Source organism: Tupaia chinensis, unplaced genomic scaffold (assembly GCF_000334495.1).
Source record: "Tupaia chinensis unplaced genomic scaffold, TupChi_1.0 Scaffold000197_1, whole genome shotgun sequence".
NCBI lineage: Eukaryota > Metazoa > Chordata > Mammalia > Scandentia > Tupaiidae > Tupaia > Tupaia belangeri.
The window spans coordinates 8,849,839-8,864,398 of NW_006159672.1; the positions used below are offsets into that span (position 1 = coordinate 8,849,839).

General features: G+C 38.0%; 1 protein-coding gene across 1 annotated transcript; it reads right to left on the minus strand.

The window, feature by feature from the left end:
- Nucleotides 1-9,157: 9,157 nt before the first annotated feature.
- Nucleotides 9,158-10,105, minus strand: LOC106734721 (olfactory receptor 2T27-like). Its single transcript, XM_014587235.2, has one exon. It carries the CDS (start codon nt 10,103-10,105, stop codon nt 9,158-9,160), a length of 948 nt encoding a protein of 315 aa, XP_014442721.1.
- Between the last annotated feature and the right edge of the window lie 4,455 nt (nt 10,106-14,560).

The following is a 14,560-nucleotide window of genomic DNA, read 5'->3' on the forward strand; positions in this document are numbered from 1 at the left end:
TTTTATGTATGTGTCTATTAAATGTTTTGTTTGTCCTGGCATGTTTTTAAAGCCATTTTGGCAGGAATTTGAACCTCTGTATGCCATGTCAGATCTAGCTACTTTAAGCACCTAGCTATGGTACCATCCTGCTACGATTTTTAAAAAACAAATTTATTTATTTATGTTTGTATATACATTCAATCACATTGTTTAGCTTACAATGTGAGCATTTCAATATGTGAACATTTCTCCCCAGTCCCATTGGTCAAAATATCTTCAACCGATAACACCACACCTCCCCATCCCGTCAATGCTCTACCTCCGTATCCCTTCTCCAAATGCCCTTCATTAGACTCCACTTCTCCACACACACCTCATCTGACATTCCTCACGGAACTTCTTTAAAACAATTATTTTGTATTTTTGTCAAAGTATTTTATGAAGTTTCATTCCTTTGGGGTTGGTTACTGGAAGTTTATCATGTGTCCTAAATTGTGTCACAATTTCTCATTGGTCATATTTGTTGTAGTCTTATGTAAATGTCTGAGCATTTGAAGAATACACCTCTTTTAGACTTTAACATTCCAACAGATGTGAAATAATATCTCAATGTGGTTTCAATTTTCATTTCTCTGGGTAGTAGCAATGTTAAAAAAGTGAAAGATAGTGAGTGTTGGAAAGGATGTGCAATGTAGAGAAAAGGAACCCTTGTATACTGCTGTTGAGAATGTAAATTAGTACAGCCATTATTAAAAACAACTTCCTCCAGAAATTAATAATAGAAGTACCACATGATCCAGCAACCCACTACCGGGCATATGTCTAAGGGAAGGAAGTCAATAAGCTGAAGAGATACATACCATCTATGATTATTGCAGAATTTACAGCAGCCAAGATATGGAATCAACCTAAGTCTCTATCAATAAAAGAACAGATAAAGAAAATGTGGTATATACAGAGAATGGAATACTTTTATTTTTTTGTTTGTTTGTAGAAGTTTTTGCTATAGGGTGCTCGCCAGAAAGACAGAGAGACACAGAGAGACAGAAAACGAGAAATCTCCCCCTGGGGGGATGGCCACACCACAATCCCTTCTCCTCTCTTCTCTTCTTGGGATCTTGGGCATGCACGCACGTGCACCTGGCGTGAGTTTAAGCCACCAGGCTGGGACTCAAACCGTGGTTGACTACATCGGAGTCCAGTGACATAGCCATTATGCCAACTGCTGGTCCCCTTTTATTTATTTTATTTATTTATTTTTTATTTTATTTTATTATTTTTTTTCTGTAGGATCTGTGTGCTCACCAAAGAGAGAGAGAGAAATCACTCCCCAGGGGGGTGGCCATGCTGCAATCCCTTCTCTTCCAGTCTCCCCTGAGGATTTGGGGCATGCACACACACATGACTGGCATAATTTTCAAGCTGCTAGATCTGAGACTAGAACAGCCAGCCATATGGGATAAAGAACCTTAACCTCCATGCCACCTGCTAGCCTGGAATACTTTTCCATCTTAAAAAAAAGTAAATTCTGTCACTTTTGACTTATAGGACATTGTGTTAGGTAATCCAAGCACAGAAAGACTAAAACTAATCTCAGTTGCACATAGAATCTAAAAAAGCCAAATTCATAGGAACCAAGAGCAGAATGGTGGCTCCTGGGAACTGCAGGTGGAAGATGGAGAGAGGAAAGATGTTTGTCAAATATACATAATTTTAGTTAGATATGATGAATAAATTTAAAAGGTCTATTGTACATGGTGACTAAAGTTGACAACAATGTATTGTACACTTGAAAATGGCTAAGAATATAGATATAGGTATTTAAGTGTTCTCGCTATTTAAAAAAAAAAAAAAAGGGACATATGGCAATGGTGACTTCATAGTCTGAGTCCCGGACCCGGCGGCCTTAAAATAATGGTAGGTGTGTGTGTGTGTGTGTGTGTGTGTGTGTGTGTGTGTGTGCATGCTCAAAATTCTGAAAGGAAAATGGAGGAGAAGGGATTGCAGCATGGCCAAAACCCCTAGGAGGTGATTTCTCACTTTCCCTTCCTCTCTCTGTCTCTCTCTGGTGAGCTCATATATGTCCTATGCCAAAACAAAACCAAAACCAAAACCAAAACAAAACAAACAAAAGTGAAATACTAGCTATGTTAATTAGTTTGATTTATCCATTCCACAATATACACATGTATCGAAACATTGCATTGTCCAACATATATATATATATTATATATATAATTATAATATTTGTTTATTTCTTTTAAAAATATGTATTTATTTTGTTTATTATTATTGGGCCATCAGGAAAGTCATGACTCATTTTTGCATAGAAAAATACATCTTGACTTTCCTGATGACCTAATATTATTTTTTAAAGTTTGCCATCAGGCATGTGGACTTGCCAGAGAATGAGAGCAAGAGGAAAAGTGAGAAAGCGAGCCCCCAAGTTCGAGACCTAAACCATGGTCGGCCATGTGGAAGTCCAGCACTTTAACCATCATGCCACCTGCTGACCTCCTTTATTTGTTTATTGTAAAATAAATAAATGAAGTAAAAAATATGAAGAAATATAGCAACACAGTAAATGGTTGTGAATATCAGATATAGTGTTTGTGAAAGAGTAGAGTCTGAGGAAGGACATTTAGAAGAAAAATAGAGAGGCAAAGGATTAATGGGATAAAGACGTGGTATTATCTGCCGAAGATAATTTTATAGTATTATAATTTTATAGTATTATCAACTATAAATGTAGGGAGAAATGTACACATGTTGAAATAGTCACTTCGTAAGCTAAATAACGTGATTGAATGTATAAAAGAAAATAAATAAAAATAAATAAATAAATAAACAAACAAATAAATAAATAAAATATGGAAGTGAGTAAAGGCAGCATAGAATCTTATGAGGAATGGATAACCAGTATTAATATATAGTACATTGTCTTATTCATCCAGACACACACACACACACACACACACGATTTAAATGACTGAGAGAGGAAAATGCACAGGACTTTTCATTTTTCTGTAATTATAGACTTTTTTTTGGTCTTTTTCTCTTCTTTTAAGATTAGCCTTCAAAGCGGGGAGATTAATGTCTCTGTACTGACTGACATGCATGGCATTCCCTTTTGAAAAAGCAATGTAATACACTGTAAAGTTATATGTAATCCAATGTAATATAAAGAAGATTACGATGATAATAAAAAATAAAAATTAAAAAAAAGTAATTGGAAAATCCATATCATGAAAAAAACAGTGCATGTTTTTCAAAATTTTTTATACCAAAATAAACATTTACTTCAAGAAAAAAAGATTAGCTTTCAGAGACCAGCAGGTGGAGTGGTGGTTAAGGTGCTAGACCATGGCTGACCATGGTTCAAGTCCTGGACCTGGTGGCTTGCTTTTCTTACTTTCTCTCTCTCTCTCTGTCTCCCTCCCTCTGGTAAAATTTAAACATAAATGGATGAATAAATAAAAAAATAAAATAAAATAATTCTAAGGGGCCAGCAGTTAGCATAATGGCTATGTCGCTGGACTCCCATGTAGTCGACCACAGTTCGAGTCCTGGACTCAGTGGCTTAAACTCATGCTGGGTGCGTGTATGTGCATGCCCAAGATCTTGAGAAAATGGAGGAGAAGGGATTGTGGCATGGCCATCCCCCCTAGCGGGTGATTTCTCGCTTTCTATCTCTCTGTCTCTCTCTGTCTTTCTGGCGAGCACATGCACCCTATAGCAAAAACCTCTCCAAAAAAGAAATACAAAAAGATTCGCCTTCAATGTAACTGCGGACAGCGTAATGGTCCTGTCACTGAACTCCCATGTAGTTGATCGTAGTTTGAGTCCTAGACCCAGAAGCTTAAAACTCATGCCAGGGACGTGTGTGTGTATGCCCAAAATCCTAAGAGGAGAATGGAGGAAAGGGATTGCAGCATGGCCATCCCCCTGAGGGGTGATTTCTCACTTCCTGTCTCTCTGGCAAGTGCATGTGCCCTATAACAAATATCTCTCTCACTTTTGCATAGAAAAATACATCTTGACTTTCCTGATGACCTAATATTATTTTTTAAAGTTTGCCATCAGGCATGTGGACTTGCCAGAGAATGAGAGCAAGAGGAAAAGTGAGAAAGCGAGCCCCCAAGTTCGAGACCTAAACCATGGTCGGCCATGTGGAAGTCCAGCACTTTAACCATCATGCCACCTGCTGACCTCCTTTATTTGTTTATTGTAAAATAAATAAATGAAGTAAAAAATATGAAGAAATATAGCAACACAGTAAATGGTTGTGAATATCAGATATAGTGTTTGTGAAAGAGTAGAGTCTGAGGAAGGACATTTAGAAGAAAAATAGAGAGGCAAAGGATTAATGGGATAAAGACGTGGTATTATCTGCCGAAGATAATTTTATAGTATTATAATTTTATAGTATTATCAACTATAAATGTAGGGAGAAATGTACACATGTTGAAATAGTCACTTCGTAAGCTAAATAACGTGATTGAATGTATAAAAGAAAATAAATAAAAATAAATAAATAAATAAACAAACAAATAAATAAATAAAATATGGAAGTGAGTAAAGGCAGCATAGAATCTTATGAGGAATGGATAACCAGTATTAATATATAGTACATTGTCTTATTCATCCAGACACACACACACACACACACACACGATTTAAATGACTGAGAGAGGAAAATGCACAGGACTTTTCATTTTTCTGTAATTATAGACTTTTTTTTGGTCTTTTTCTCTTCTTTTAAGATTAGCCTTCAAAGCGGGGAGATTAATGTCTCTGTACTGACTGACATGCATGGCATTCCCTTTTGAAAAAGCAATGTAATACACTGTAAAGTTATATGTAATCCAATGTAATATAAAGAAGATTACGATGATAATAAAAAATAAAAATTAAAAAAAAGTAATTGGAAAATCCATATCATGAAAAAAACAGTGCATGTTTTTCAAAATTTTTTATACCAAAATAAACATTTACTTCAAGAAAAAAAGATTAGCTTTCAGAGACCAGCAGGTGGAGTGGTGGTTAAGGTGCTAGACCATGGCTGACCATGGTTCAAGTCCTGGACCTGGTGGCTTGCTTTTCTTACTTTCTCTCTCTCTCTCTGTCTCCCTCCCTCTGGTAAAATTTAAACATAAATGGATGAATAAATAAAAAAATAAAATAAAATAATTCTAAGGGGCCAGCAGTTAGCATAATGGCTATGTCGCTGGACTCCCATGTAGTCGACCACAGTTCGAGTCCTGGACTCAGTGGCTTAAACTCATGCTGGGTGCGTGTATGTGCATGCCCAAGATCTTGAGAAAATGGAGGAGAAGGGATTGTGGCATGGCCATCCCCCCTAGCGGGTGATTTCTCGCTTTCTATCTCTCTGTCTCTCTCTGTCTTTCTGGCGAGCACATGCACCCTATAGCAAAAACCTCTCCAAAAAAGAAATACAAAAAGATTCGCCTTCAATGTAACTGCGGACAGCGTAATGGTCCTGTCACTGAACTCCCATGTAGTTGATCGTAGTTTGAGTCCTAGACCCAGAAGCTTAAAACTCATGCCAGGGACGTGTGTGTGTATGCCCAAAATCCTAAGAGGAGAATGGAGGAAAGGGATTGCAGCATGGCCATCCCCCTGAGGGGTGATTTCTCACTTCCTGTCTCTCTGGCAAGTGCATGTGCCCTATAACAAATATCTCTCTCACTCACTCGCTCAAAAAAAAAAGAAAAAAAAAAACAAAGAAAGAAAAAAAGAAAAAGAAAAACATATTAACCTTCACATTCCCAGAAAATCAAGGAAGCTGTTTAGTAACTTTACCAAAATTACACAAACACACATGCACAAATACAGATTTGAGTTGCTGTTTATTTTTAAAATGCTATTTTGTTATATGCAGTTCCTCTCTGAATCTTTTTTCACCTAAAATCCCTTTTAGACCTCATGTATCGATGCAGTCATCTTTTATAATATATGCAAAAATTTCCATGTTATAGATGTATCATAATGTATTCAACTAGAATCATACTGGTTGTTATCAGATTTGAATAATAAAACTTTCGTGTACATGTATTATTTATTGATAGCTTTATTTTTTATTTGGGAAAATTTCCAAAATTAAAATTCTTGAGAAGAGCAATGTTTAATTTTACTTAATCGTATTCAAAAATAGGCATAACACTGCACATTTTCCAATTGGCAATGCACAAGGATGACTTTTATGACACATTCTACCTACCAATGACTGTTATAGTGCTTTTTGTTTTTTAATGTTCTGGGGGTGTAATAGAATATATACTGTAATTTAGCATTTAATAAAAGTTATTTACTTATTTATTTTAACTTATTATTATTCTTTTAAATTTGCTATTGGACACATGTGCTCACCAGAGAGAGACTGAGAGAGAGAGAAAGAAAGAGAGAGAGAGAGAGAGAGAGAGAGAGAGAGAGAGGGAAAGTGAGAAAGTAAGCTCCTAGGTCTGGGACTCAAACCACCATCAGCCATATGGGAGTCCAGCACCTCAACCACCATGCCACCTGCTGACCCCTGCAATTTGACTTTTATTTCCTATGCAGTACAACTGGTATTTTTTTTAAAGAGATTTTTTTTTTTTTTGCTATAGGGTTCATGCACTTACCAGAGAGAGAGAGAGACAGAGAGACAGAGAGACAGAAAGCAAGAAATCACCCTCTAGAAGTATGGCCACACCACGATACCTTCTCCTCCATTTTCCTCTCTGGATCTTGGGCATGCACACACATGCACCTGGCGTGAGTTTTAAGTCACCAGGCCTGGGACTCAAACACAGTGGACTATGTAGGAGTCCAGCAATGTAACCATTATATCATCTGCTGGTCCCACAATTGGTATTGTTGACAATAGATATTACAATATAATTGTGAAGTTTCCTTATGACTGATGTCAGCTGAGAACCTGAAGCCATTTCATTAGATACAAAAGAAAAAAAAATAACTCAAGTAATTCTTTCTCCAGCAAGAGAAACTACTTGAACGTGAACCGACATTGGTATGAAACAATTCCCACAGTACTTCATGGTCTTTTATTATAAGAACAATGGGATTGTGCCAGAAGGAACTGTCACAAATTCACATAGCACAATGCTTGGTTGCTCCTTTAGCCCTTGATCTCAGTAACATCTGGTTAGTCTCCCACTTTTGTTTTGTCATCTCTTATGGGAGGCAACCTTCAGTCTTAGGTAGCAATCTGTGTCTCTTTAGTATGTACTCTTGGACCCCCTGAGGTCCCCAACACCACACCTCTCTAATGCTCATACTACCAACAGAAATTTTACTCATCCCTAATTTTCACTAAATCTATGTTATGGGCCTTTATCTTTTCAACCCATTGCTTTCTATAGTGATTATTTTGATTGCCAACCTCAGAAAAGATTCTGGGGAACCAGCAGTTAGCGTAATGGCTATGTCACTGGACTCTCACATAGTCGACCGCGGTTCACGTCTCGGACCTGGTGGCTTAAATCTCACGCCAGGCGCATGTGCGTGCGTGCCCAAGATCCCGAGAGGAGAATGGAGGAGAAGGGACTGCGGCATGACCATCCCCCCTTGGGGGTGATTTCTCGGTTTCTGTCTCTATGTCTCTGTCTGTCTGGCGAGCGCACGTGCCCTATAGCGAAAACCTCTCCCCCCCCCCAAAAAAAAAGAAAAGATTCTGGTCATTTTTATCTTTGCATACTCATACTGACCTTTTTAGACTAAACTTTAAGTGTAATACGTTTTTCCCATGAGGGAAAAGACTTAGGATGAATACATAGTGATCTCAGAGATGTTTACCATGACAAAGTATACAGGCTTCTTTTAAGTAAAGCTTGTTCAGATGTTTACCCCCACTCTCTCTCCTATGTGCCACCACTCATCACTAGTGAGCATGGCCTAGAACTTGCCAAGTAAAGAGGGCAGCAAACTGCATCTAACTTGGCAGCAAACTGCATCTAACTCACACAGAGGACTTGTTATTATTACTGAAGATTTAGATGTGTTAATTTCTGATTTGAGTGTCTTCCTGAACTGTACATGGGCTGAAAACTGTTTTCCCCAGAGGTTTTTGCCTTAGGGTGCATATGCTTGCCCAGAGAGAAAGAGAGAGACAGAGACAGTGAGAGGGAAAGTGAGAAGTCACTCCCCAGGAGAGGATGGCCACACCATAATCCTTTCTCTTCTATTCTCTTCCTGGGATCTTGGGCATGCATGCACCTGGCATAAGTTTCAAGCCACTGGGTCCAGGACTTGAACTACAGTTGGCCGAGTTGGAGTCCAACAACATAACTGCTACATCATCTGCTGGCCTTGAGCCTAAAACTTTTGCTTATTAGAAAATGACTAGGAATGTTTCCACTCAAGATGGGATGGGAGAATAGAATCAACATGTTGGATTTGCCTAGGTATTTGAGAGAGAGAGAGAAAGAAAAGGTAAGAAAGTTATGGTTGTACCAGATAAAGTCCACCCTTTTTGTATATCAACCACATTTGTCTTTCCTTGGAAGTTGATATTTCTGGCAATGGAAATCAACAAGCTCTGAATCACCAGTGGCACTGAATAGAGCTGAGTTTCAATGACACTGATAAATGTCTAAACATTCAAGTACAAATAGAGATTTTTGTCTTTGTCTGTGCTTATGAACAAGTTTGAAAAATAGCAGTTGAATTGACCTTTTTTGGAAACAAATGATTAGAAAACAGATCTTTTAAAAAGCTCATTTTGGGCTCAGCAGGTGGCCTGGTGGTTAAGGTGCTGGATTCCCATGTGTTCAACTGCAGTTCCAGTTTAGATTGAAAATCATGCCGGACACATGTGTATGTGCCTAAAATCCCAAGAGGAGGTGGAGGAGAAGGGATTGCAGCATGGCCATCCCTCCTAGAGGATGATTTCTCACTTTCTATGATTTTCTGTCTCTTCTGGTGAGTGCATGTGCCCTATGGCAAAAACCTTTAAAACATTTCATATTGAACTCTTTATGATTACATTGATATTGTAGACTGAATTCAGCAATATGATTCACCTACAGGGCAATGGAATTCAATCATGATTTACCTATAGGACTGCAGCAAAGTTACTTATGCTGAAAAATGTGTTATGGATGTTCCTGTGGTCTTCGCCTCTTGTCATCTAGATAATTGTTTTCTATCTTTTTATTTATGTGTTCTGCTTAGAGACTGGATATTTTCCCAGGACTTTCTGAAGAGCCCCCACCACATCCTTATTTCTCAGGCTGTAGATGAGGGGATTTAGCATGGGCGTGAGAATGGTGCAAAATACAGACACAGCCTGCTCCTGCTCAGGAGTGTGGGAGGACCCAGGTGTCATGTACATATAAACACATGGTCCTAGATAAAAACTTACCACTGTAATATGTGAGGAACAGGTGGCAAAGGCTTTGTTCCTTGCTTGGGGTGATTTCATAGCAAGGACAGTGAGGAAAATGAGGGTGTAGGAAGTCATGATAAGAACAAAAGGAATAATGATAAATGCAATGCCCATGACAAAGATCACCAGCTCATAGGTAGAAGTGTCTTTGCATGAGATCTTCATGATTGCTGGCATCTCACAAAAGAAATGGTGTATTTCCCTAGAGCCACAGATAGGCAGATTCATGGTATAGAATGTATGGGCTGTTGAAGCTAACATGCCCCCAATCCAGGATGCTATGGCCATTTGCAGACAGACTTTCTGGTTCATGATGACTGCATATCTTAGGGGGTTACAGACAGCTACATAACGGTCATATGCCATGAGGGTCAGGAGGATGCATTCAGCACCCCCAAGAGTAAAGAAAAAAAATATCTGGGTTCCACAGGCAAGACGTGTGATACTTTTCCTTCCAGAAAAAAAGTTGATGGCCATCTTTGGAACAGTGCTGCTGATGAGGGCTAGGTCCACTAAAGAAAGCTGACTGAGCAGAAAGTACATTGGGGTATGAAGTCTCAAGTCCATCCATATCAGAAGAAGCAGGATAAAGTTTCCAGCAACTGCAACAAGGTAGATCAGGATGATGGTGTAGATAATGATGCTGATATACTTCACATTGGGGAAGAGTCCCAGAAGGAGAAAATCTGTTGTTATTGTCTCATTTCCTCCTTCCATGGCTATGACTGATCTGGTTTAACCAAAAAAAAAAAAAAAAAAAAGAAAAAGAAGGCAAGGGAAAAAAAAGTCAAATAAAATGTTATGAGGTTGTTTGAAATATGTCTTATTAGTCAGCTCTTGTTTCAGCAACGTGATGTAAAAACAGCCATCCAAATTTCAGTGACTGTGACAACAGACATGTATTTTTTTGCCCTTATGTGGATCAGATTGGTATTTTGCTTTACTCAACTGGTCATGGACAGACATACTCCATCTCTCATTCTGGCCTCTTCTTCTCAGGAGGGTGGCAAAAGGTAAAAAAGGGCAAGCAGAACCTGACAATTCCTCCTAAAGCCTGGATTGAAATGGATTATCTGACTTTCAACCATATTTTACTGACTAAAGCAAGTCACATGTAGAAGCCCAACATTAGTGTGGTGGGGAAGTAAACTCTAACTACAGTGATCCATAATAAGGATGAGGAATGAAAACAAATGGAAAGGAATTACGTCTATACAATACTTTTCAAAGTTCTAACTATGACTTCTCAGCTTCATGGTGTAGATGCTAGGTTTTCAGATATTTTCATGGTTTAATTCTTAGTCATCTGTTTAATGTTTTCTGTTAAGCTCCAATAATGGAGATCTATGAATTTCTTGTCATCACAAACAAATTTCACTACAGCCAATGACTTGAGGTCAATGTAGCCACTGAATACATCCATAGCTAAACACACAGTAGGAAAAGATATAAACCCTTTTCTTAGTGGTCCTTTGTCTGTGGATCTGGTTTCCTATATCCATGGAAGAAATCATAGAAGGGTATGAAATAGAGTGTAGAAAATGAATCTGTTATCCCTGTACTTAAAGAAAATCTTGAAGGTCATTTTCTTTAGTCGGATACATTAGCCAGGGAATAAACTAATATAGTTAGTCTTGCATTTTTCTTTAGATTTATTCACAGCAATCCAATATAAAACATGAAGGAATAAATTCAGAATTATTAAATAAGATTCTAAGAGCTGTAAATGGGAAGTTAGATTGTGTCTATCTTCCAGTGAGAAGATACTCCTCCTCACAAGATTATGGCAGTAGAAAAAGAGAAATTTCTACACTGTGTAGCCTAGAGCAGGAAAGAAGGAATTAAGTCTGGAATATATTTTCTTATATCCACGTAACTAATTACTCAGATGGTACTTAGGCATTAAGAAAACAGATAAATCCACAATTGACCTATAGGGTTAAAAATGCAGTTGGGAGTTGGGGTAAAGGACAGGTTACAGAAGGAAAACTGGTTGAGACATGACTAGTTCATTAAGACTTCCCCTCTCTCAACCAGCCAAGATCAAATGGTGTTTCCTGGAGGGAGTGATGGGGAGAAAATTTCCATAGAAAACATAATGATAAACTGAGTATTTACTGCTAATTCTGTTTCATTGCTATTTATTAGGTTCACCATTTGTAGGACCTAATAATTGCATTCTCCTGTAAGTGAACTATTACAATTTTAGATAGAAGTGTGAAAAAGTCTTGAGGATAAGGAAGTGGGAACTGAAGAGAAAAAAAAGCAGATCCAGGATACAATTTTTTTTGGTAAAATGTTTTTAATGTTAGCCCATATTCTTAAAGTTTCACCCCATTATTTGAACTAAATATTCTCCCTTGGTTTCTCAAGTTATTATAAAAGACTCTAGTAGGGAAGAACTACTCTGCAGCAGGACAAAACAGAAGAAATGATTACTAGAAGCTAGGGTATCCTCTTCTCAGATGACCTGTGAGTATTTGCACTGGGTTTACCTTAGCACATTATGTTTCTTCAAGCAGCAATGCTCCAGGTTTCTTCCTGAAGAGTTTAATGCTAGAAGAGTTGAGTGTTTTGTGTTCCACCTGAAAGCAGTATTTTTGAGATCATACAAACAATTACAAGTACAAAAGACAACATCAGATGCCCCAGAAGATTCTTGAGGCAAATAGGAAACCACAGAGGAAGTAAGTCCCTAGGCATCGATTAATCATTTTGTTTACCACCATTGCACTGGATTTTGCTCAAAAAGAGACTCCATTGGGGAAAATTATACTGTTTATCCAGGACTCTATTCTCCTGGGTTCCTCAAAGATATGTTCCTTATTTTGGTTTCTTTTAGGGACTTGTTTTCTTTCTTTTTCCTCTTTTTTTTTTTTTTTTTTTTTTTTTTTTTTTTTTTTTTTTTTTAGAGAGAGATATTTGCTATAAGGCCCATGCACTTGCCAAAGAGATAAAAAGTGAGAAATCATCCCCTGCCTCCCAGGAGGGATGGTCACACTGCAATCCCTTCTTCTCCATTCGCCTTTTGGGATTTTGGGGCACGCACACACATGCACCCAGCACAAGTTTTAAGCCACCAGGTCCAGGACTTGAACCGTGGTCAACTATGTGGCAGTCCAATGACATAATCATTATGACATTTGCTGGTCCTGGGACTTGTTTTCCTTAGATTGCTTTTCTGATTCATAAACAAGAGATCACATTCTTATGAACCCTTACTAAATTTATATGAAGGTGAAGAAATTCTCTTTCTTCCAGTAGCAGTCACACTTGGAAGGGATGTTTCTTTCTTGCAGGCTCAAATAGCATTCTCCTAAGATAAACATAGCTAGTACTCATGAAACCTGGCTATCTTGTTTTTTGTTTGTTTGTTTGTTTGTTTGTTTTGTTTTCAGTAATTTCTTTTTCTTTTTTCTTTTGGATTGTTTGTCATAAGTGATATGTTATCAGTAAAAAAGGTTTTTGGAAATAAATAACAACAAGAGTAACCAGTGAAAGCTATTTATTGGCCTATCTATTCCTACCTCTCCCTGAAAAGGTAATTAATGGTGACAAGTTGGCATGCATCTTTCTAATATTTTTCTATTTAGTATACACACATATGAATTTTTCTATGCTTTATTTATTTCTAGCATTTAAAAAAATAAATGTTTTATTTTGGAACGATTTCAGATTTACAAAAAAGACACAAGGATAATATAGAAAACTCCCATATATCACCTTCGAAAAATTGAGAAGGCAAGGCACTGGGTTCAGGACTTGAACTGTGGCCGTCCATGTGGGAGTATCCAGCGCCTTAACCACCATGCCACCTGCTGGCCCACCTTCTCTTAATATTAACCATGTGAATTAGTTAAAACTAAGTAAATAACATTGGTATATTGATATTATTTAAATTCTAGACTTTATTTAAAATTCTGCAATTTTCCACCATTGCCATTTTCTGTTCAAGGATTCAATCTGGGATACATGTTTCATTTAATCTTCATGTTTTCTCAGTCTCCTCCCAGTTATGATAGTTTCTCAGTCTTCCCTTTCCCTCCCAACCCTCCCTTCTCTTTTCTTCTTCTCCCCTCCTTCCCTACCCCTTTTTTTCCCTCTCTAAAAATAACCTTGAATTTGTTTTTTTTAGAGGTTTTTGCTATAGGGTGTGTGTGTGCTCGCCAGAAAGACAGAGAGAGACAGAGAGACAGAAAGTGAGAGATCACCTCCCATCACCCCCCTCACTCCCCTTAGCACCCCCCACCCCAGGGATGGCCATGCTGCAATACCTTCTCCTCCATTCTCCTCTAGGGATCTTGGGCACACCCGCACATGCACCTGGCCTGAATTTAAGCTGCTGGGTCCAGGGACTCGAACAGCAGTCGAATACGTGGAAGTCCAGCAATGTAACCATTATACTATCTGCTGGTTTCAGAACTGCCTTGAAGTTTTCAAGAGTATTGGTTAGGTATTTTGCAGAATGTCCTTCGATTTGGGTTTCAATTGTGTTTTATGCTGACCAGAGTAGGGTTATATGTTTAGGAAAGATTATCACATAGATGATATTATGTCATATCAGAAGATACTCAATATCAACATGAGTCATTAGTGATATTGTTAACTTTCAGAAAACTTAGTTAAGGGACCAGCAGATGGTGTAATGGTTACATCGTTGGACTCCCACATGGCGGACCCCGGTTTGAGTCCTGGACCTGGCAGCTTAAAACTCACACCGGATGTGTGTGTGCGTGTGTGTGTGTGTGTGTGCCCAAGATCCCAAGAAGAGAATGGAGAAGGGATTGTGGCATGGCCATCCCTCTGGGGGGAGGGGGTTCTCGCTTTCTATCTCTCTGTCTCTCTGGTGAGTGCACACATCCTATAGCAAAAATATTTCTCTCAAAAAACCCACAAAACTTAGTTAAGACAGTGCTTGCCATGACTTTTCTATATTAGTTTTTCCCTTTCCCTAACTCTATTCTCTGGTAGTGACTTTTTAGGTCCAGTTCATGTTCAAGGGGATTAGAGCTTAATTTTTGCATTCAACTAGTATTTATATATATCATTTGGAATTTGTTTATAAAGAAGTTTTATCACTTCTCCATTTATTTGTTAAACCATTCTTTTTATTGGTATGACTATATATATATATCTGTATATCTATATATACTGTGTTATAATCCAACACTA